We start from the raw sequence: 24,652 nt of genomic DNA, 5'->3' as shown, positions 1-24,652 counted from the left end.
AGGGGATATATGTAAAGGGGAGGGGGGACGGGGGTTTTGTTGATCCTTGCCCTGTATTATTTATATTTATAAAATGACAATTGTACAGAATATTGTTTCTCTTTATACTTTAATAAAATATGTTCAATATAAAATCATAACTATTTGAGGCTTGTGCAGATGGGATCAGATGGTTAACGGGACCAAGCTTGTGGAGACGGGGCGGCAATGGGGTTTTTAAAAATTTCAGTCTTATTAGTTTGCCGGTCCACGAAATAATTATTTTATTTCTACCGGTCCAAAGGTGTAAAAAGGTTGAAGAACATTGCTTTAGAGCAGGGGTGTAGCTAGCCATCCATTTTTTTAAAATTTTTTTTAAATTCCATTTTTTTTAATTCCCTTTCTTCCTTCTCCCTTCCTCCCCTGCACTGGTACATTAAAAATACTTGGATAGGTGGGATGCTGAGACCCCTACCACACAAAGAAATTTGCTGCCAAGTCACTCCCTTCCTTCCCTTACTACTGCAGAAAACAGAAGATTGCAGTGCAAGGACTCCAATGCATGCCCAGTTCTTGCGTGAATTGAGCATGCACTGGAAGTCCTTGCATTGGTGGCTGGAGGTATGCCGCCAACTTCATGTTTCCTGCAGCAACGAGAGGAGGAAGGGAAGAGACTCAGCAGCAGATTTCTTTGACTGGTGGTGCTTTGGCATCCCTGTCAGCTATTTAGTAGGTACTGCAGATTGGGGGGGGGAGCAAAGCCCCCCTGTGGCTATGCTGCTGCTCTGGAGGACAAGAAGGATGAGTGATAATAGATTTTAAAATATTTTGACAGAGATTAATATATAAAAATAACTTTAAAAAATGGGGAGATATTGTGGAACTTAAAAGCAGCAGGAAATACTGTTTCATGCAAATGGTGGTAGATGCCTGGAGTAAAAGAACCTCACACAGTTGGTTGGTCTGTTTTATTTTTTTTGTTTGTTTTTATTTATTAAGTAGAAAGGGTCTGAAGATATCCATCATGAAACTGAGGCCCTCTTTTGCAAAGGTGCGTTAAGCGTTTTAGTGCGTGCTAAATCAATGCATGCGCTAAAGCGTCCATAGGATAACATGCACGTGTTAGCATTTAGCAAGCGCTAAAAAGCATAGCGCACCTTTGTAAAAGAGGGGGTAAATGTGCTTACCTATCATGTCTGCGTAGCATAAAGCTGTCCACTCCTGTAGAAATATAAAATATAGTTTGGAAAAGTATTTTAACTTTTCAGGCTGACATTCAAATGTCCAAACGGTTTAAAAAAAAAAAAAAAGAGAAATTCCTGCTTCCACCCAATCCCCACCTCCCATAAGACCCTTACAACAGGTATAGATCAGTAAGCAAATAGGACATCCCACCTTATCCTTGGATTCCATTTCCAGTGCCTTGGAAATTCAGTGGATTGGTTTTCTGAAGGAGATGGAATATTTCAGCACATTTCTAAGTGTTCATTTTTTTGTTACTGTTCTTTCTTACCTTTTCTTTAATTTTGATTTTTTTTTTTTTTCCTTTCTCTTTTAGGAGTTCTATGAAAATACAAAAACGCTTTGGCACGATGAAGGTGTGAAAGCCTGTTATGAGAGGTCCAATGAGTATCAGCTGATTGACTGTGCACAGTAGTAAGTGACATTGTTTTATGCTCTGAACAAGTGAACGGGGCCGGGTGTTGGTGAGACAAATTCCTTGTCACCTGTGTGTGAGAGAAGTCTGTTATATCACAATACAAACCTCTGCCTACCCCACTTGTATGCTGTGGAAGCATTCGTTTCTGCATGGCTAAAGGATTCAGTTTAAACTTCCCATTTGACTATGAATCTGGATTACATTCTTTGGAAAGCCCGAATTACCCGTCAGATTGCCATTTTCTGACATTGGCAGTAAACAGTATTGTCCCTCATGGTTTGTAAACAGTTTGAAAAGCTGTGGTTATTTTCAGATTGACTAGTTGTGGTTCTGAGTTTGCAGAATGTTGTAATTGTGATCCTTGGATCAAAAACAAGGTTTCTACAATTGCTTTGCTTTAGGTTCATTTGAACATAAGTTTGCTTGCCAAAGAGAAGTAGGTAAATTACTGTTTGTTTGATGTGCAGTGAACCTCTGTGCTTTTATTCCTTTTAGGAAGTATAAATTCTGTTTAATGCAGGCTTTCACACTGAAAATGTACTTTCTGGTATCAGTTTATAGAAAGCTGCATTCAGAAGAGTTTGATGTAAGAGAGGTCCCTGCTTTCTGCCCTGAGATAAGAACATAAGAATAGCCTTACTGGGTCAGACCAGTAACCCGTTCTCATGATGGCCAATCCAGGTCACTAGAGTCTGGCCAAAGTCCAAGGAGTAGCAGTATTCCATATTACCGATCCAGGGCAAGCAGTGGCTTCCCCCATTTAGCAGAGTATTAGCTTAAATGGCTAAATAATAGTTCTTCCTCTTCCCCCTTCCCCCAAACTTCATTTTGATTACATACCTTATTTATTTATTTTTGGGTGATATTCCACGGAAGTGGAAGCAAGTGTGCATGTAACCAAGGGACACTATAAATGTGGACATCGCTGTATGTGCCTCTTGATGTTGGAATGATATATGGGATTCAATGTCCTTGTAATACATATACTCTCAGGAAAAAGGGTCAGTTAAACTTTCCAATTATATTACCTCTGCCCTTGTGTGTGAACTGCTTTCTTGGTGGGGGGAGAATGCCAAGTTTACATTGTGAGAACACCGAGAGAATTTCTGCAAAATTATTTAGAGGGGAAAACAGAAACAAATTCAGTTACTAAAGATAAAAAATTCTTATTTTAGTATTTTACAGTGCTTTCTTTTATTCTGTGACTTTGTCCATACAAACTAAGGGCAGCTAATGTGAAGTCTTTCTGTCAAAAAAACCAGATCAATTTGTAGCTCCTAAACAAAAGAATCAACATTTCCTTAGCAATAGCAGCAGATGAATCCAGAGACCAATGGGATAGCACACATCTACCAGCAGGCAGAGATAGAGAAACTGATTAACAGGTGGTCCTATTGGCTGGCACTCCTCCTGTATCTTCAGTATGCTCTATCTCCCAGCAGGTGATGGTCGCTATTCAACTAGCTGTGACTGGAAAATTATTTTCTCCTGTTGAGGTTTCTCTTCAGTGAGACAGGGGTGTCCGGCTGAACGGTGCTGGCGTTAGGGGTTATACCTGGGCCCCCCCAGGTCCCTGCCTTACCCTTCCTCCATTACTAGAGGGTCTGACTGGGTCTCAATTTTTTTTTTTCTTCTTTCTCTTCTCTGTTTAAAAAAAAAAAAAGGAGACCACAGTTATTACATTCTGCCCTGTTAGTGCTGCACAACCTGCTCTTACTGGCTTCAACCGACCCTAACAACAAGCTTGTGAGTACTGTTTGAACTTCAGGTTCTGTTTGGGAGTCTTAGTACTGTGGGTTTGGTCAACGTACATTTAAGGAATGGATATTTTATTGAGGTTAAGTTTTATGACTAGAAATCCGTTGAGGGAGCCAGGACTGTCCCGCCCTTTGTATGCACACGCTTGGTTTCAGCATGGCAGTAGCGGTGCGATTTCATGCTCGCACTTGTTCTCCTCGTTGGGTTTCAGTACAGCAGTCGTAGTTCTGTTTATTCCGAGGCTCTCTTTCGTTGGTGTTTGTCGCAGCCATGTGCAGCTGATTGTGCAGGTGTCGGTTTATAGCAGCGCACATGAGATGGGTTTTGGCCAGGTACTGGTGACCTGGATTAGCCACCGTGGGAACGGGCTACTGGGCTTGATGGACCATTGGTCTGATCCAGTAAGGCTATTCTTATGTTCTTATGATTATCTCTGTTTCAAACAGTCATGAAGCAAGATGTATGCTAAGTGTTAAGTTGACTGTACCCCTAATAACGGATTTAAGCTTTTGATACCCCTCACTCCTTCCACCCCTTAACTACGCCTTGAATCACTCTCCCCACCCCTTGCCACCATGGATGAGTTTGGCAGTTAGAATGGCACCATCCTAGATGCCCAGGCCTAGAAGAATGGCGCTACTGGTTATGATTGTCGAATGACTTATTCTGTGATGCTGCTGAAGATAGATAAGGGGGGGGGGGGATTAGAGATGTGCACTGAGGAGATGACAAGGATGTGATCCAGTGTCTGAAGGTAGGACTTTTGCCAGTCTGGGGAGTGAGTTAAAACCCCGTCTGATATTTTCAAATTGTGTGTAAGAGTCTCTCATACAGTGGGTTTTGAAACCAGTTCTGGAGCATAATGTTGTACCTAATGTTGACTTCATTTAGCCGATTGCTTTCCCTGTTCAGATTGTCCACGCACATTGTTGGCATTCTTTGAGGCCCACGTTTGATATTTGTAGCCTAGACAGTTAAGAGTTCTGAGCCAGAAGTAGTTCCAAACCCACCCATGCATCTGAGCTTTTTAACCAAAAGATTCAGTGAATCACAGAAATCCTTTAGTTTTCCTGTGCAAGCAAACGGGGAAGGGGGGGGGGGGGCTTAACAAAGAAATATTTTTAAAAGCTAAAATAAAATATGGTAAATATTATTTGAAGAAGAGCTGAACTATAGGCACTGTTTACATCTTCACAAACGTTGTTTTATAAGAGGGGAGAGGAAATTTCAGTTATGAGTGTAAAGTGAGAATAGTTGGGTTAACATCTTAATACTAGAAAGAATGTTCTGTTTTTCTCTAGATTTTGTTTTAAGATTTATATTTCTTATCATTGAAAAATATGTATTTGAGCAATTGTCCACTGCAAAGGTGGCAGTCACGGACCTCACGCATCACCTAGATAATATTTTAGACAGTGCTGGGGAGGAACCTGCTGTCTTGGTACATGTGGGTACCAATGACATAGGGAAATGTGATAGGGAGGTTTTGGAAGCCAAATGTAGGCTCTTAGGTGGGAAGTTAAAATTCAGGACCTTTAGGGTAGCATTTCAGAAATGCTCCCTGTTCCATGTGCAGTACCCAAGAGACAGGCAGAGCTCCAGAGTCTCAATGTATGGACAGAGGCGATGGTGCAGGAGGGAGGGTTATAGATTTGTTAGGAACTGGGTAACATACTGGGGAAGGGGGAGCCTGTTCTGCAAAGATGGTCTCCACCTTAACCAGGGTAGAACCAGGCTGCTGGCATCGACATTTAAAAAGGAGAGAGAGCAGCTTTTAAACTAGAAACTGGGGGAAGGCCGACAGTCGCTCAAAAGAGCATGGTTCGGGTCAAAATATCTTTAAATGATATCATCATAAAAGGAAAGACAGAGCATCCCGATAGTGAGATTGCAATACAGGCCATAGTAGACCAGGTTTCCTTAAATAAAGAGCAGGCTGATTTTAAAGATTGCAAATTATCCATGCCGACTGCTGAGCAACTTGTAAATAGATATGACAAACATTGTTTGAAATGTGTGTATGCAAATGCCAGAAGCCTAAGAAATAAGATAGGAGAGTTGGAACATATTGCACTAAATGAAAAAGGAAAATGGTAAAACCTAGAGGGCATGACTTGAGGTTGCAGGATAGCAGACTTAGGAGTAATGCTAGGAAATTCTTTTGCATGCAGAAGGGTGCTGGATGCCTGGAATGCTCTCCCAAGGGAGGCAGGTGATGGCGATGAAAACGGTGATGGAATTCAAAAAAGTGTGGGATGAACATAGACGATCTCAAATTAGAAAATGAATAGTGTAAAATAGTAGAAAATGAATAGTGTAAAATGAGTAGTGTAAGGCCAGTACTGGGCAGTCTTGCACAGTCTGTCTTCTATATATGGTGATTTGGTTTAGGATAGACTGGGGAGGGTTTTGATGAAAGCTTCAGTAACAAGAAACAGGATGGTTAGGATAGTCTGGAGTGAGCTTCAATGGCAACTCCAGTAGTGGAAACCTAATAATGATACGAAGCAGATTTCTATGGTCTCTTGCCCAGAAATATTAAAGAAAAGACAATCTAAACGTGAATGTACAGAACCCCCCGATATCCGCAGGGGTTCCGTTCCAGGAACCCCTGCGAATCTTGAAAAACCGCAAATACGGTTTTTCGTGGGGGAGACTGGAGAGGGCAGCGGGAGAGGCAGGAGAGAGCAGCCGGAGTGCCGGCAAGTGAAGGAAAACACTCACTGTATGCTCCAACTTGCCTCTTCCTGCACTAAAGTCGGGCCTTACCAATCAGGAGCTGCGTGTCAAAGCAGATCCTGTTTAGTAAGGCCCGACTTTAGTACAGGAAGAGGTGGTCGGAGCATACAGCAAGTGATTTCCTTCACTCGCCGGTGCTCCAGCTGCTCGCTCCTGCCTCTCCAGCTGTCCTCTCCTGGTCAGCAGTTCACAGTTGGAAAATAATGCGAATGATTGGAACCACGAACCGCTGACTGCGAATGACCAGGGGAACACTGTATAAGGAGTGTGAATGTTGGGCAGACTGGATGGACCATCCAGATCTCTATTTCCATTTACTATGTAATAGGCATCTCTGAGACCTGGTGGAAGGAAGATAACCAGTGGGACACTGTCATACAGGGGTACAAGCTATATTGTAGTGATAAGGTAGATCAAATCAGTGGAGGCATAGAGTTATATGGAGATGACAGCTCAGAGGTGATATGATAGAGATCTATAAAATACTGAGTGGAGTGGAAAGGGTACATGTGAATCGCTTGTTTACTCTTTCTAAAAATACTGGGATTAGGGAGCATGTGATAAAGCTACTAAGTAGTAGATTTAAACAAACCGGAGAAAATATTCTTCACATAACTTGTAATTAAAACTCTGGAATGTGGTGAAATCAGTTAGCTTAGCGGAGTTTAAAAAGGTTTAGATAATTTTCTAAAATAGAAGTCCATAGGCCATTATTGAGATGGCTTGGGGAAACCCACTGCTTATTCCTAGGATAAGCAGCATAAAATCTGTTTTACTACTTGGGATCTAGCTAGGTTGGTCACTGTTGGAAACAGGATATTGGGCTTGATGGACCTTTTGGCCTTTCCCAGTACAGCAATTCTGATGTTGTTGTTTCTTCTTAAAGAAATTTATTATTATTTTTTTGTTGTCTATAAATTTACTAATGGTTTTAGCGTTGATTCAAAATTCCAAAAACAAACTCCATAACAGTTCTATGACCATTAGAAATGTGTTTCTGGTGTCAAAGGCTTAGTCTCAAGACAGTGTGAGTGCATGGGTGAATCTTAGCAAAGTTAAGTTCACACAAGCATAAAACAATGATAAAAGAAATATGCATCTGTTAAAAAAAAGTCAGCAAAAGATGCTTTTATGGATAAAAACCTAGTTTAACAACTCCTCCAGCCAATCAGACAGGATTAAATAGAGCTGTTTTCCAAGTGATGACATCACAAAGCCACTATGACAATAGTACAATAGAGCAGAGTGACCTCACTGTCAGTACTAGAAAGGGTAGAGTATTGAGTATTTTATAAAGGGCTTATACCTGTTTGGGAAACGGTGAGTCCATAATAAGAAAATGTCTGATTTCTTGAGGGTAATTTTTTTTTTAACTAGGTGCCTGGGCTAATAGGACTAAAGAATCTGTTTTTAACCTACAAAATGCTAACACAAATCCTTAATTTTCATTGTGTGTACTTAAGGCATGAACATTTGTATTTAAAGTCCCTTTATGCTGTAAATCTGTTGTACCCATGAAAAAAAGTTTTAAAATTAGCATCATAATGTACACGTGAGATATGTACTTGATTGCCTGAAAGATGAAGTATTTATTATAACTAGTGGCCAGCAGAGGATGAGGAAGGTTTTGATAACTAGATTTTTGGGTGTCCTCTAAGTAATTGGTGATCAGTAATCTGATAAACCTCTAATTCTTTTTCTTGGCAAATACGGACTGACCATGAGACTTATAATGGAAAAGTATCTAAAGGAGAACCGAGTGGTGGTGTAATCCTTAGAATCGAGACCTCATTGCTTTTGGAGGTAACAGTTCTCGCCATCTCCCTCCTGGGGGGAGGGGGAACCATTGCGAAATGAAAATATCAATCTCTCTTGACTTCGTGAAACAATCCTGAAAGAAGTGTGAAAACAAATATCTCTGTACTGAACTGTTGCCCCCATACAGGGTAATAGTTTTTGTTCTAGGAAAAAGAATAACTGATGATCAGAAATTCCTTTATCAGTACATAACTGAGTCCCATGGTGAACTGAGGAGATTTAGGCAGTTATTTAGAGTAACTGCTGCTATGAATAATTTGTTTGACTGAAGTTTGTTTATTTTATGATTCATCTTTTTGTATTTTTTTGTAGTTATGTTAAATTTGTTTTATATGGTCTTATTGTGCATGTTATGTTAGAAACTGCCTAGAATTATAAGAGTGGTCTATAAATTTTTAAATAATTAAAAATGCTTGTTCATCTGTTAATGTATTCAAAGTTTTCTGTACCATTAGTTTTGGTTTAAAAATAATCTGATTTATAAGAAAATTCTGTCAGTCAAGGGCCCTGTATGACTCGCAAACAAAAATGAGTTTCTGTCACAGTAGTAATTTCCAAATTTCAGAGATTTTTTTCCTTTTAAGATAAACATGGGGCATTAAAATATACCTAGCTAAATTTGTATTTATTTATTTTTTTCAAATACTGTATCTTTATTGATTTTTTTCAAATAAGTTACATATGAAGTGAAACCTGAACAACTGCAAAAACAGTGATTACAAAAGCTGTAAGAAATGTTATATCAAGGTGTTTTAATATTAACTGTTACAAAATTTGTCTAAGGGAGCCCAGAATTTAGAAAAGAGATAATGACTGTTAAGTTTAGAAGCTATTATTTCTTCATACTTTCTTATGGAACGCAAGTGATTCCACCATTCTGATAGGTTCAAGAGTGAGTTGTCTTTCCAGCAGCGTGCCATGTGGTGAGATGCTAAAGCAATCATTAGGTCAAAGAGCTTGTAGTTAAGAGACAGGCAGATCGATTATCTGGATTATAGTTTTATAAGTTATGGTAAACTAAGCGTCAAAGAGTGAAGATACTGTTCCATACAGAGCACCAAAACCTATGTCCGTTAGGGCAATGGAAAAGAATGTGTGGCAAAGTGCCTAAGGATGTGGAACAAGACCAGCATTTGTTGAGGGAATCATTGTTTAAGATTTTGGCCATTTTATTGGGAGTCCAATAGGATTTGTGCATGATGAAGTAAGTGGATTGGGAGATAGCTGCTGGGAATGTGTGGGCAGTGGTTAAAGCTATAGCCTCGGCACCCTGAGGTGGTGGGTTCAAACCCACACTGCTCCTTGTGACCCTGGGCAAGTCACTTAATCCCCCTCATCGCCGCAGGTACATTAAATAAAATTGTGAGCCCACCGGGACAGACGGGGAATAATGCTTGAGTACCTGAATACATTCATGTACTGAAGGGAATAGACTTAGTAGATAAGGACAGGTTGTTCACCCTCTCCAAGGTAGGGAGAATGAGAGGGCACTCTCTAAAGTTGAAAGGGGATAGATTCCGTACGAATGTAAGGAAGTTATTCTTCACCCAGAGAGTGGTGGAGAGCTGGAACGCTCTTCTGGAGTCTGTCATAGGGGAAAACACCCTCCAGGGATTCAAGACAAAATTAGACAAGTTCCTGCTGAACTGGAATGCACACAGGTAGGGCTAGTCTCAGTTAGGGTGCTGGTCTTTGACCAGAGAGCCACCGCGTGAGTGGACTGCTGGGCACGATGGGCCACTGATCTGACCCAGCAGCGGCATTTCTTATGTTTTGAGCTTCCCTGGGAGAACGGTATAGAAAATTGAATGAATGAATAAATAAAGAGAGGCAAGCAGAGGAATTCCAGAATAGTTTCCAAGACTGAGCCTGTGGAATTTTTTTTGGGTATAGAACATCGCCATGCTGACAAATTTTGCTATTGGAGGCGAGTACAGTTAGACAGTGGTTAAAGAAAATGAAAAAGTAGCCAAAGTCTGTGGATAATTTTCTGATGTTCAAAGCAAATGTGCAGCAGTCTTGTAGGACAAGTCTTGTAGGACAATTCCCATTCAATGCTTAATCAGTTTTTGTACTAATCTGAAATTTATTTGTACCACAGTAATTGTCTGTTGCTTATGTTGGACTTATTCTTGCTGCAAAAGGTGGTTGGTAAATTCTAATCAATAAATGTGAATTTGCCTTATCGGGTCTCCTTACTACAGCTAATACAGGGCTTGCTGTATGTTTTCAGGATGAGAGCATTGATCAAACCACCAACCAGCTGTTGAAAAGATTGAAGGAAAACTGGCATTAGAAAAGGTGTAATAAACATCAGATTATGTACAGGCTAGCATCTATCCTCTATAATAAAACCCTAAGTGCGCATGCGCACTTAGGGTTTTCTGACCGCTGGCTCCGTGCCGAATTCCATTTTGGAACACAGAAGCAGGGAACATGCCGGCGACTCTCCCCTTCCGCCCTCACTCACCAACTGCTGCTGATGGCGCTGCTCCTCTTCAAAGCAGCCTACTGAGGATCGCGGCCGGCTGTAGCGAACCTCACAGGCCACTCTGCACCTTGGTAGCACGTTCCCTCTGAGGTACAGAGCGGCCTGCGAGGTTCCCTTCAGTAGGCAGCTTTAAAGAAGAGGGGGCAGACGCAAACGACAAGGAAGCCGCATGCTGGACAGGGGGAGCAGGGAAAAGGGACAGGAGGAGCAAGTAAGGAGTTCTGCTGGACAGGGGGAGCAGGAAACAGGTGCTGCTGGACAGGGGGAGCAGAGAAGAGGTGCTGCTGGACAGGGGGAGCAGGGAAAAGGGACAGGGGAGCAGGGAAGAGGTGCTGCTGGACAGGGAGCAGGGAAGAGGTGCTGTTGGACAGGGGAGACGTAAAATGAAGGGAGAATGGCTGCTGCTGGACAGGGGGAGCAGGCAAGGGGTGGTGGTGAACAGCCAAGGAAAGAGAGAGACAGAAAGAAAGACAGACACACACATCTATTCTAGCACCTGTTAATGTAATAGGCTTAAAGACTAGTATTGTATATTTGAAGTAACTCTTTAACAGGTGTTCATGTGTTGGATATAGACGAGCAGCGGAGCTGTCATAAAGCAAATTAATTGGCTAAATAAGAGACCTTGATAAGTAAAATCAAAATCTATGTAAGGCTGGAGAAAATAAGACCTGGTTATTCCATAGAGTAGTGGGATTTGGAATATTGATATTATATAGATGAGTGGATCTTTTTTAGTTTAAAAGTTTTTAGAGTCGAGAGTTGGTTCAGTTTTCACTTTCTGAGAAGTCTGGTGAAAGTTTCATCAAATTTAAATGCTTAAGACTTAGTCTTAGAAAGCCAACAGATGATAAGACTATGACTGGTGTCTCAGTATCTGCTGTGGAATGACAACCATTTTAACCATTGACCTGAACCAGGAGGGCCTGCTAGCTATAGAAATAACTTAAATAGGTAATATTAAGGTTACAGTTCCATGACATGTCTTGAAACATACGTGGGCATGTGGACACTGGTAGAGGTCGGAGAAAACATGTTGATTCATTTTGGTTACTTTATCAGATACATATACCTGGTCTGGAAGGTACAACCTCGACAACACAAGCATGGGAAAAGTCACCTGCCACAGTATGGCAGGTGCAAGTTTCAGGAAAACTAGAGAATAACACGGTGACAAAATTCATCACCCTTCCCGTCGCTGCGAATAACTGCGGGAAACAATCCTTTGTCATTCTTTAGTGTCTATCTCAACCTCATTCCTTCCACCACAGCATTCTTCAGTGCAAGGCTTGAGGGTCAATGGCTGAGCCCATTCATACTCTAATTCTTAGGATAATGAAGCCATTGTGACATCACTGATGAGGTTGGCTCTTAGGCATTGGTGGAATTGAGGCATTATGACATCACAATATCTGCTCTGGATACCAGAAACTGTCATTCTCTAGTGTCTCTCTCAACCTCAGTCCTTCTACACCAGCAATCTTCAATGCAGAGCTTGAGGGTCAGTGGCTGTGCCCATTCATACTCTGATTCCCTTTCTCCTTAAAGAATGATTTGGAGATGGTTTCCCGCGGTTATCCACGGGGATGAGAATGGTGATGAATTTTGTCACCGTGTCATTTTCTACAGCAAACTTGATGGTCTGTCTTTGGAAGAAAGATGAGAGGGGAGATGGGACCGATATTTAAATACCTCTTGGGCATTAATGCACAGGAAGCAAGTGTCTGGAATGAAGGAACATAGGATGAAGATGAAAAGGGGACAAGACTCATGGGTAACCTGAGGGAAAGAGTTCTCTATAGAAAGGGTAGTGTATATGTGGAGGTGATGAAGATGGAAACTTGGAAATAAACTTGGAAGACTTAAAGCATGGGACAAGGGTGAGAAAGAGAGAGTATAATGATATGGATGGGCAGGCTGGATAGACCGTATGGTCTTTAACTGCTGTCACTTACAGTATGTTAACTCGTTGGTCATATAAGATGCTTCTGCTCAGACCCTTGTCCAGAGAAATCCAGGTTGACTTTCTTAATTAGTAATGGTATATGGCTGGATAGGCAATTTTTTCAGTAATTGAAATTTTCTGATGGTTCTATGGAAAAGTCGGCACAGAACATCAAAAGCAGGCCTTTAAGGAAAAGGTTCAGTTGTGTACAGAGTGTTGCCATGTAATTTGTCCAAAATTGTATTTTTGTATTTTCGGAACTTTCACTAGTAGGGGAATAGTCTAGCTTCTGTTTTCCTGGAGGCTTGCGTTACAGGCCTTAATATGCCCTTCTCACTTCATTATAAACATGTCCCATTATTTTACCTGCAAGCTGGAATGTGGAGAATTAGTTGGATTAAACGCACTTTCTTGTTAGAATACCAGTTTGGGGTGATTAGGATTACTTGAGGTCAGAGCTATAAACCAAACATTTTAAGCACCAAGGGCAGGTGCATACTTCCCCCAGTTGATCAGTATCTTTGTCCACACCCTGGAGGAGAGCAGCACTTCCTGTCTTTTTATCCCTTGCCAGAACTCAGCTTGCATTTTAGTCCTCTTTCCAGCCCCTGGATCTTTTGTCCCTGGGCAGCTTTCCTGCTCAATCACGAATGGGCCTAACTTCTACACATTCGGTTGTTTTTCACGGGCTAAAAGATATTTTTAATGTGCTGTTTCTTTTTCTTACTACTTTTCTCATTACCCCCCCCCCCAAAAAAAAAACAAAAAAACAACTCTGTTCATCAGACAAGTCCCTCCTGTCAGTACTGTTCTCCTCTACTCCCATCTCCGTCCCTTCTGCTATACTGTGCTGCATGCCTGAAATAACCTGCTTGGCTGGTTATGTCAGGCTCCGTCTCTGATGGTATTCAAATCCAGGCTGAATGCCTACTTATTTGAAGCTGTGTTCAAATCCTAACCCTACCAACATATCTGTCTGTCATTCTCTGTAGTCCCTTACCACCTCTTCAGCCCCCTCTAATTCCCTACATGATCTGATTAGATTGTAAGCTCTTCTGAGAAAGAACCATCTCTTGGTGTGTACAATGTGCAGTGCTGCGTGTGTCTGCTAACACTATAGAAATAATAAATTGTTGTAGATTTTTCTGCATTGACCAGAAACGGTGCACTTTAATTTGTATGCGTGTAGCTTGGGAATCCAGTAAAAGCAGATACAATGAATTTGATTAAATTTATACCAGAAAAAATTGGGGGAAGGAGGGGTGTCTAGGGTTCTGGCTTATTTTATGTATTTATTTTTATTTTTATTTTTTTAAATCGGAAACTAATTCTAGTTCTGTTTGCATGTAGTGAGTTGTAATACAATCGTTTACACAAGAAAGACCATTTGAACTTTATATTCGTCTGTTCTTGTACAGCCCCATTCTATTCCTGGACATGTGGGTTATATTTTTGAACCTCCCCTCTTCTCAGGCTCCCCTCTGCCTTCCTGTTGTCTTCCTGTGAGCCATTGGACCAAACTTCTTTGATGGATCTTGCCGTCAAAATGGTCTTCTTAAAGGCCATTACATCAGCCCGCAGAGTTTCCGAACTTCAGGCTTTGTCCTACAGAGATCCATTTCTTCAGATTACAGATTCCTCTTGATCCTGCATACTGTTTCCTCCTTTCTTCCAGAGGTGGTCTCCAGTTTTCACATCAGCCAGAAGGTACGGTTGCCAGCTTTTGAACCCTTGGTTTTAGGCAAGAATGACAGGGTGATGAAATCGTTGGACTTGCGCAGACTTTTACTGAAGTACTTAGAGGTAACAAACTAATTTCGTTTTTACCTATCATCTGTTCGTGCTTGTGGGTGCTGCCCGCAAGGACAAGACTGACTTTGAAAATCGCTATTTCAACCGCCTATGTTGGAGCCAGAAAACAGCTGTCTCTTTCAATAAAAGCACACTCCACACGAGATGTTGCTTCCTCATGGGCAGAATCTTCAGCAGTTTCCCCTGAAGAGACACTTAGAGCTCCCACTTGTTCCTCCTTGCATACCTTTGCAAAGTTTTACAGGATAGATGTTGCAGCAAAGCGGGATTCTACTTTCAGGTCTTCAGTTCTGGAAGTTGGCTCATCAATCCCATTTTGAATTTGAGGAACAAAAGATTAGGTTCTTACTTTCACTAATCTTCTTTTTTGTAAATTCACACACTGTTCCTAGAACCTGCCCTGGGAATTGCTGATTTGCCGAATGTCTGTCTCAGTAAGCACTGGTAAGTTGGACTTCTGTTTATTTGACCATCTGATCATATTGTGCACTTTGCCCTGGGGGGTTTTGACTACTGTGTCCCACCCTGTTAGTGCAGGATATGTCTTCTTCTTATCATTTTTTTTTCTTATATGAATTTTAAGATGCTTATACTGTTATGATCGTTAATGATTATTTTGCAGTTTTGAAAATGAGCAGATTAGACTTGTTTCTCGGTTTTTTTATTTTACTTTCTTTTATTTCATCATCTCTGCTTCATCTATCCTTTCTATTTCTTTTCTTAGCAGTTTCAAATACATTGAATTCTTCTTACTAGTCTGTTATATGCAAATGAATGCAATTATGGTTTCTCTTGTTTATACATCACTATTTTTTTTATTCAATCTTTATGTACTTGAACTGCTTTTTGTATATTATTTATAATATTCAATAAAATTATTGAAATAGAGGGAAAAAAAAAAAAAAAAGACTTGTTTCTCGGGGAGTATCCCCATACCCCTCCCTCTTTTTTTTGTGTCCTGTAAGGTATGACTATCTGCTTTTATAACAACTGGAAGTCAGAGGGCAGTCCTGAGGCAAGAGGAAAGGTTCAAAAATATGTAAATGAAGCTTCCGAAGGTTCAACATTTTTTGGTCTATGGCCGTTGTGCTGTGTTGCTGCAGTTTGATCTTTTGGCAGCTTTTGATGTCGTGGATCATGATATTCTTATACAACTTTTGCTTGATATTGGATTAGATCAAGGAGTTTTGAACTGGTTCGGTGGTTTCTTGAAACGACGATCATATCAAGTGCACACTGAGAATAAATTTTCTCCACATTGAAATTTTCTCCACATTGAAATATTTGAAATTATTTATCTCAGAATCAATCTTTACGTACGGTGACAATATTTTTATCCTACTTGAAGTGGATCCATCATTGTCGAATTTAACAGCAGATTTAACTTCACTTCAGGAGTCTGCTGTCGGCGGCGCCTTGGCCTGTCCGGTGACTGGTGTCGTGGTGGTCTTCATTGGTGTGGTTCCTGGTCCTTTGGTGGCGGTCGGTTGACCTGGTTCTGCAGATTGAACTTACTATCAAGCCGTCTCGGAGACTTATGGTTTATGTTATTTTTTAATTTCTTTCATGATTTCTATTTTCTACTTCTTTGATTTTTGATCTTGGAAATGTATTACACATTTTTATTAGGTACTTTACCTAGATTGTGAGCCTTCGGGACAGATAGGGTAGTTTTTCTCAAGTACCTAATTTCATTTTAGTTTGATACATTGTAAACCGCTTAGGTCAATAAAATGCAGGAGCAATATTAATTCTTGCATTTCAAGATTTCAGGACTGAGCCTCCTTTGTGTGTATGAAATTAAATGCCACTAAAACCAAACTGTTATGGTTTGGTCCTGTTACACACAATCTACCTTCTTCCATAAGATTAAGTTCGGGTGATTCTCTAAAGATTGAATATTTATCTAGAATCCTGGGATTTGTTTTGGATTCCACTCTATGACAAACCAAATTAATAACATATCCAAAAAATGTTTTTTTTTTTAGTTTACGGATGCTAAGGAGAGTTCGTTGTTTTTTCCATCAACATCATTTTACTATATTGGTTCAGGCTATAATATTGGCTTATCTGGACTATGTCAATTCCCTCTACATTGGTTTAAGTAAAGGTAACTTGAAGAGATTACAACTTATTCAGAACATAGCTGCCAAAATTATTTATGGTATAAATAAATATGATCATGCTACCCCATTGTTGAGGGCATTGCATTGGCTTCCAATATATTGGAGGTTCCAGTTTTAAGTGTGCGAATGTGATTTTTAAGAGTTTATATGGGATTTTTTTCCCCACTATTTCCTCTTTCTTTTAATTCTTATCGTCCTCAGTCTACAAGGAATATACATAAATTTAAATTAATATTCCCTTCCATTAAAGGGATTCAAACTTTAGGTAGGCTTTCACATTCTTTGACATTTACTATGGTGAAAATCTGGAATGATCTTCCTTCAGTTATTAGAACTCTCTCTTCGCTGACTTGCTTTAGAAAAATTTTGAAAATGTATTTGTTTACAAAATATCTTGCTGATAACTGATAGAACTCCTTAGCTGACAACTGTATGTTGACATTCACTGATTATCCCTCTTCTCTTATTGTTTATCAATGTTCTTAAGATTACGTTTTGTTAACTGGTTCGAGTTCCTCTGGGAATGACCTGGTATATAAGACTAAAGATTAGATTAGATCTAGCGAGATGGGATACATAACCCACTTGTCCAGGAATAGAATGTGGATTTACAAGAAAGAAAATTAGTGAAGGTAAGAATCTAATCTTTCATAAGTGTTTACTTTTCTTGTTTTCCTGCAGTAGGTTACTCCTGCCCTTAAAGGCCTTTTCTCTCTCTCACATTTGTAGTATATAAAAGTTGACTAGGACCAATAATGATTTTAAGGCCTTTTTGCAGAGTCCCTTTTAGTTTGTATAACCACTGGGGAGAGTGTGTTAACAGTGGTTGAAACTATAGTCTCAGTATCCTGAGGTTGTGGGTTGAAACCCACGCTGCTCCTTGTGACCCTGGGCAAGTCATTTAATCGTCCCATAGGCCCAGGTACATTAGATAGATGTTGAGCCCGCTGGGACAGACAGGGGAAAATGCATGAGTACCTGAATAAATTAATGTAAAACCATTCTGAGCTCCCCTGGGAGAACTCTTTTCCATCAATGACATTTTTCTGTTTTGGTTCAATTATATTATCCCAGTTAGATTATTGTAATGCTATTTATTTCAGCATCACAAAGATCTGTCTCCAAAGATTACAATTGATTCAGAATACCGCTGCAAAGCCTTTGCTTCTGAGTCTTCATTGACTCCCAGTTTATCTCAGGATTCAATTTAAATATGCTTGCATCGCTTATCAAAATCTTATATGGTATTTTTATTTCCCTTTTTCCTCTGCTATGGAATGTTAACAGATTTTCCTATGCAAGACGCATCCAACAATTCAAACTCTCCCTTCCTTCCAGAAAAGGAATTAAAGGAGTCAAGATCTTTAGCCAATCTTTGGCTTTCAAATTCTGTCAACTATGGAATGAATTCCCCTTAATTTTGAGGAACCCTAGTCCTTTTCAATTCTTCTGCAAATCTTTAAAAACTTTTCTATTTGCTAAACACTTTCAAACATTAATCCTTTAAAATTCTTGTTGTTTCTCTTTCAGTATTTTTTAAAATTATTGTTAACCGAGTCGAGCTTCCTTTGGTTGATGACCCGGTATATAAAGCTAAGTTTTAGTTTGGTTTTAGTTTAGGTATAGAAAATTGAATAAATGAATGAATCGCATAGATAAGACATTCTGTAATTGATAGATCTATGAACATCCCCCCCTTAATACCTCCCTCGCCGGTAATCTTCCTGGACGGCCGCACCTGCCTCCTCCAAACACACTGTGCAGGGCAGGAGCGATGTTTGTGATCTCAACCCTCGCCCTGCGCCCTTTCTGATTGGTGTGTTTGGAGGTAGCAGCCAGCATGTGTGGAGGAGGCAGGCGTGGTAGTCCTGGAGGATTACCAGTGAGGGAGGTATTTAAGGGGGGAGGGGATGAAGTATAGGCCCATGTAGGTTTTTAAACTCTTAGATAAGTCATGGCTAGTAACATAGGACGGCTTTTCTAAGAGTTTTAAAACCTACATCTGCATTTCCTGCGGCCTATACAAAGGGGTGGCCTATACATGGGGAAACACGGTATTACTGTGAATGTGCTGAGTAAATTTGAGAGACAGAATGAGATCGGGGGTTATTTCTCGCCCCCGGGGCCTAAGGAATGGAACATCCCATCTTATATCCGGATGCAAGAAAATATGATGATGAAGCCGTACTTTTTATCATATGAAGTATTCAGAAGAATAGTGCAGGTTAAAGGAGAAAATGTGTAACTTCTATATTGAAGTTGATAGGGTGGAAAGAATATTGATTGTATGTTGTTATGTTTTGTGTAACTGTAATTGTATGTTGCTTTTATTATGTATGTTTTGTTGCTTTGGAAAAAGTGGATTATAAGCAAATAAACCATAAACTATACTCCACATATCCTAGCATAAGAGTTAGGTTATGCGCAAAACTAACCCATCTAGAAGACATTGCCTTCTTAAGGAGTGTGTAGTGATCTACAGTGGGTAGTGGTAGTTCTGCAAAAGTTAACATAATCCCCCAAATAAAAAAAATGAATTCATGCATGTAGCATGTATTTTTACATGTTTCAACAGAATTCAAAAGTGCCTTAGCCCCGAGTTCTTATAGCACCTCAACTTATTTCTGTCAACTCCATCACATATACCTAAGGAAGAGTCCCTGAGCTGTAGAGCTTATTCCAGACAAATAGGAAGTGACACTTTAAGTGGACTAAATTTTTTTTTTTAACAATTGTCTTCCAAAATCAGAACCACTTTCCTCAAGTCAGGACAGTATGAGCAAAAGATTACATTGTATGTGAAGCATACATATTACTCTTAGTGTTTAAAACTTTGTCTTCCAATGAACCACAATTTATCAATAGAATGCTTATGAAAGTCATCGGTACTAGAAGACATGACACGTTTTCAGTGATGGCCCCCCAACTTTGGAATACTTTGCCCCAATACATTAGAGAGGAAAAAGATCTTAGCCATTTAAAAAAAAAAAAAAAAAAAAAAAATCTAAAAAGCTTCCTTTCTAAAGATGCTTTTAATCTTTAAATTTCCCTTAAATGACAAAGTGCTTACCTTTTTAGGTTTGTACTATTCCCTCCCCTATATTTTCTCCATGGTTCTGTCTTTTTATTTCTAAGCATTGAATTGTAACTTTACCCCTCCAGTCCTTGTGTACCAATTAGTTTGTAAACTTGTCTGTCTAACCCATTACTGTCAATTTTAAAAAGTATGTCGAAATGTATGTTTATTTTATCCTGCTGTATCTCGCTTAGTAATAAGCGATTTATCAAATCAAAATAAAACTTGAAGCATGTATTGAGTCTAAAAGGGAGGACTGGGAAGGGCAAGTGAGGAACAGAGCCTGATAGATGAATGACCAATAGGTGTGAAAGCAGTATAAGGTTTGGAGATCTTTATTGGTGTAGACATCTTTTACATTTTTGTTTTACACATGCACACAGCAGCTTGAGTGCCAGCTCTCTCTCTGGTAATTCTTTCCTCCACTATGAATGTTACCGCTTCAGCGTTAGGATTTAAGGGATAGATTCACTAACTTGACTTCTGGGTCCGATCCGGGGCCAATTCACAATAGCCAAATATTGAAATGAGGGCTATCGGAGGATCACTAATGTGCGATCCCGATGCATCCGCAGATCATCTGCTTTCCCTGCAGATGGTCTGCGCATGCGTTTTTTGTGTCTTTTTTTGGGGGGGTTTCTAGGCCCCGACTCTCCTGCTCTCCCAGGGAAGGGCTTTCCCCGGCAGCAGCAACCTTTTCCCTTTCACTGACACTATCAGTTGGTCATGCCCTGCTCTCTGCCGCCTTCCCTGCAGTGTGAGCCCGCGGGTTTAAAGCCCCGCTTTATACCCGCGGGCTCGCACTGCAGGGAAGGCGGCAGAGATCCAGGGCTCGGAGCAGAGAGGACACAGGGGAGAAAGCAGGGCTGGAAGATCGGGACTAGACAGGCTTCCATTTTGTTGCTTGCAGAAAAAAAACAAACCCTGAGACTGACAGCTAAGATTAGGCATGGCTGGAAGATCGGCCCAGAGTGCAGAGCGGCAATGGAGCATGAGAGTCGGCAGAAACGTGTGCGACTGGTCCCCAGCAGTCGCTTCTTCTTTTGATCGGCCAGCCCAATCGGTGTCCCCAAATTTGTTTTGCGAATCGGGTCCCTGCCTACTTTGCATGCCGTTCCCCTCATTTGTGTGCGTGGATCGGAAGCGGATTGCAGGAGAGGTTAGTCAATCGGGCGGGAGGGAAATCGGATCGCAAAGGGGTCGCAAACCGATCGGTTTGCTTTGTGGCTCTAGCCCTAAGGCAGGGATCTTAAAGTCCCTCCTTGAGGGCCGCAATCCAGTCGGGTTTTCAGGATTTCCCCAATTAAATATGCATTGAAAGCAGTGCATGCGCATAGATCTCATGCATATTCAATGGGGAAATCTTGAAAACCTGACTGGATTGCTGCCCTCAAGGAGGCATTGGATCTTTTCCAGATAAGCCCCGCCAAAAAGTTAACCTCCGCCACCCAAAAAAGATTATAAAAAAGAGGCGCGATCTGTATAAAGTAAAGTGTGGGGGGTCCCCCCCCCCCCGTCGGAGCCCTTAAAAAATGGTCGACAGTTTATCCTATTTTTTTATAATGTTAAGTTTCATATCCTCTTTTTTATAATCTTTTTTGGGTGCTCCGACGGGGGGGGGGGCGTGGGGGAGGAACCCCCCCCCCACACACACACACACTTTACTTTATACACATCGCGCCGCGTTGTGGGACCGTTGTGCTGAGAACTTCACTGGTTAAGGTTGCGTGCGCTGGCAAAAGGTGGCGGGGTTTAACTTTCGGCGCGTCCACTTTTTCCATTAGTGCCGGGGCTTATCTGGAAAAGATCCGAGGCATTTTGAGATCCCTGCCCTGAGGTGTGGGATTTGTCTCCCTTGTATAGATTTGGTTCATTTGCACTTTACTGGCTACATTCCAGTCGGCCAGAAAGTGTGAAGTCGGGAAGGGGGGGGGGGCACCCCTGGTGCATCAGACGCAGCATCGCATGGATGGGTGCAATGGAGGAAACAGCCTTAGGTTTGTCCCGATTGTTGCAGCCCCGGTTTCATCCGAGGTAAGGAGAGCCTGCCCCGCCAGATCAAAGTCACAGGGCAGCTGATCTAAATGGCGAGCACTTATTGGCTGGACCGCGATGCTTTGCCTTTTTTTTTTTTTTTAAATAATGGGGGTCTGCCAGGGAGGCTTCCAGTTGGCAGCGACGGGAGCGAATGCCTTGTTGGTTTGGCGGGTGAATCCCGCCTTCCCCCAGCAGAGAAATCTGCAAAGCAGGCGAAATCTTTTGCAAGCACGTTGACTTGCATAAGTAAAGGCGTCTCCAATTTTTCATGCTTCCTATTGTTTTCCACGCAACATGGGCTGCTTTTTTTTTTTTTTTTCTTCCAGGAAACATTTTAAAAATCATCAGTAAAAAAAAAAAGCAGTACTGGAGCCTTCGAAACCTATAGTTGAGAAGGAAGATCTGGTTTTGTTTTGCATGAGCTGGGGGAAGGCACGGAGATAAAGTTTAATTATTGCAGAAAAGTTAGAAACAAAAAACATTGGGAAAAATCCCGCCTAATAAGAAAACTGCGGCGATTTGCAGCCGCTTCAGACCATCGGGTGCCTCGCGCCCCCCTTTCACCAAAGCGCTTCAGTAAACTGGGAGCGGAGCGAAAGCCGGCGGAGCTATTTTTAGCAGGGCTGCTGCAGTTGGGGGAGGGGAAGGGCCTTGGGTCACGTAGGAGGGCAACTGAAAGGGAGGATCCCTGCGGTAAGCTCGATCACGTGGGCTGGCGGCGCTGCAGCATTTCTTTCTGCTTTAAACACGGGGGCTAACGCCGAACTGCAGCGAGATGAGCTCGTTTTGCTGACAGCCGGGATTCGTGTATTTTGCTGCAATAAAACCAAATCACGATGCTTCAATATAAGTTAGAGTTACAAGATTGACAAGCTAAAGGATCTCGATATGAGTTCCTATCAAACGTGATTTTTTTGTTGTTTTGGGTCTGTCTACGAGGAATTTGTTTTAACTAAATGGCTCTGCTTGGTGATTTAGAATGAGCTGGTTATAATCAAAGCGGTTTATGTATGACAGGTACTTGTACCTGGGGCAATGCAGTGACTTGCCCAGAGCCACAAGCAGTAGCTGGAGAATGAACCTGCAACCTTGGGGTGCTGAGGCAGCAACTCTAACCACTGGGCCACACCTCCACTGTTGCTATTTTATTTATATTGCTTTTTTTTTTTTTTTTTTTTTTAAATAAATAACCTATTTACAGCAGGCCCTGCACACCTAGGTAGCAGAGTAGGCAGAGATTGTTAGCTCTAGACCAGTGGTCTCAAACTCTTAGCCCGGGGGCCACATGCCCGGGCCTGCCAGGTACTATTTTGAGGCCTTCAGTATGTGTATCATAATCACAAAAGTAAAATAAAATAGTTTCTTGATCATATGTCTTTTTAGCTATAAATTAACAATATTATTATTAAAACTTAGCCAAAAGGAAAGATTTATAAATTACTAGCTGATGCCCCGGCGTTGCACAGGTATTTAATTATAGCAATAACACTGTAAATGGATTTAAATAAAGATACTTTATAGTGGTGAATGAAATAATTTTGTTACAGCTTTATAAAAAGTAAAATATTCAAAGTATAATCTATATAATAAAACCGTAGGCGGCACATGCGCAGTCTTATCGGCGTGCTTCCGTGATCCGTATGTCCGTGGCCGCCAAGACTGCAGCATGCCCCGCTCTTTCTACGGCCCCACGCGGCACTTCACTCCATTTTCGCCAGAGCGGTTTGCCCAGATAGGGGAAGCTGAACAGCTCACTCCCGCCTCTGCTCGACTTCCTGTTCACAACCCCCCCCCCCCCCAAAACAACCGCATAGGAAAAACTCACTCCCTGCTCTCCTGCCACGGCGTTTGCTTCCTCTACTCGGCACGGCGCTTTACCCGGCAGACATTGAATAAAAGGTTGCCTCCCCCTGCCGCTCTGAATACCTGACCGGCTAACTTTAAAACCGCGGCTGCAGCTGCTTTGAAGACCTGGCCTGGCCGCCTAACTTTAAAACCAATCTTGCGTCCGGCCGCAGCTTTGGACAGAGGGGCAGCATTTTTGTGGGAGCCGGCCTTCGGAGAGGCTTGCAACGTGGAGACGGATGCGAGAGGGGCTGCCGCCGGAAGGGCTTTGGTAGAGGAGCTAGCCAGACCGCGCACTCACAGTCTGCCTGTCAGTGGCGGCTCCTCAATCTCGCCTCTGCAGTCGGGCGGTGAGTGAGGCGGGGAAGGCAGCCGCTGCTCCCGGAATCCACTGTTGTTGCCATTGCCGCCACCTCCTCCTCCCCGGCCTAGGTGCGCAGCGTTGGGAGCGGGGCCCGGCGACGGATGCAGCAGTAGTGGCGGCTCAGGGGGGGCGGTGATGGCGGCGATTCCTCCCGCGCGGGGAGTCTCTGGGTAGGTTCAGGGATGCGCGGGGTATGTTCAATAATCACCCATACCCCTAAACTCACACGCAGCCGACCAGCACGGAAGCCCCGCCCCGACCGGCTCCTCCAGGCCAACGACGCTCACAGGCCTAAGTCGGCCAGCCAAAGCAACGGATCCGATGCAGCAAAAACGGCCGATCCCCTAGCAAGTAGCCTGCATGCTGCTCCCGAAGCTGTAACTCAGGTTATTTCAGTGAAAGTGTGAAGGGAAAAGGTGGAGAGATAGAAAGCAGAGAAGCTGCAGAAATCTCTCTCTCTATCAATTTCTCTATCATTAAACAACTTTCAAGATATAAAGCAGGGAAGCTGCAGAATTTTATGACTTTTATTATGATTTAAAAATCCTGAACTTTACTTAAGTCCTTTCTTTGCAGTTTCCAAGTATCTGATCATTTTAAATGTATTATTTTAAAGTTTCCTTTTCAGTAGCAAAAGGGGGCCAGGGAGTGAACTTGCTTTGCTTTGGGGGGAGGGGTGTGCTGGGTGCAGGGAGCAATCTTTATTTGCTTTGGGGAGGATATAGAAGGGGGCCATAGAGAAAGACAAAGAAAGGCAGGCAAGTGGCCATGGAGACATAAAGCCAGACAGCGCACGAGAACGAAAGACAGTGGGCACGGAGAGAGACAGAAAGAAAGAAAGACAGACAGACAGGGGACCAGATGGAGAGAGACAGACAGAAAAAAAGACCACCAGAGGGAAGGAAAGAGACAGAAAGAAAGACAGACAGAGGGAAGGAAAGAGACAGAAAGAAAGGAAGAAAGAGACAGGGGCAGGGAGACACACAGAAAGAAAGACATATA

The 24,652-nt window shown here is 41.9% G+C and overlaps 1 protein-coding gene across 2 annotated transcripts in view; it reads left to right on the top strand.

Annotated features, from left to right (window-relative positions):
* The window catches only part of GNAS (GNAS complex locus), a 372,370-nt gene that overhangs the window by 281,927 nt on the left and 65,791 nt on the right, over positions 1–24,652 (top strand). For both annotated transcript variants that reach the window (XM_033914905.1, XM_033914906.1), the window contains exon 5: positions 1,538–1,635. In XM_033914905.1, the coding sequence (XP_033770796.1) occupies positions 1,538–1,635 (98 nt within the window). The remainder of the gene's footprint in view (positions 1–1,537; positions 1,636–24,652) is intronic.

This window comes from Geotrypetes seraphini, chromosome 11 (genome assembly GCF_902459505.1).
Source record: "Geotrypetes seraphini chromosome 11, aGeoSer1.1, whole genome shotgun sequence".
Lineage (NCBI taxonomy): Eukaryota > Metazoa > Chordata > Amphibia > Gymnophiona > Dermophiidae > Geotrypetes > Geotrypetes seraphini.
Note: the sequence above shows the minus strand (reverse complement) of the source record. Positions and strands in the feature narration are given on the sequence as shown.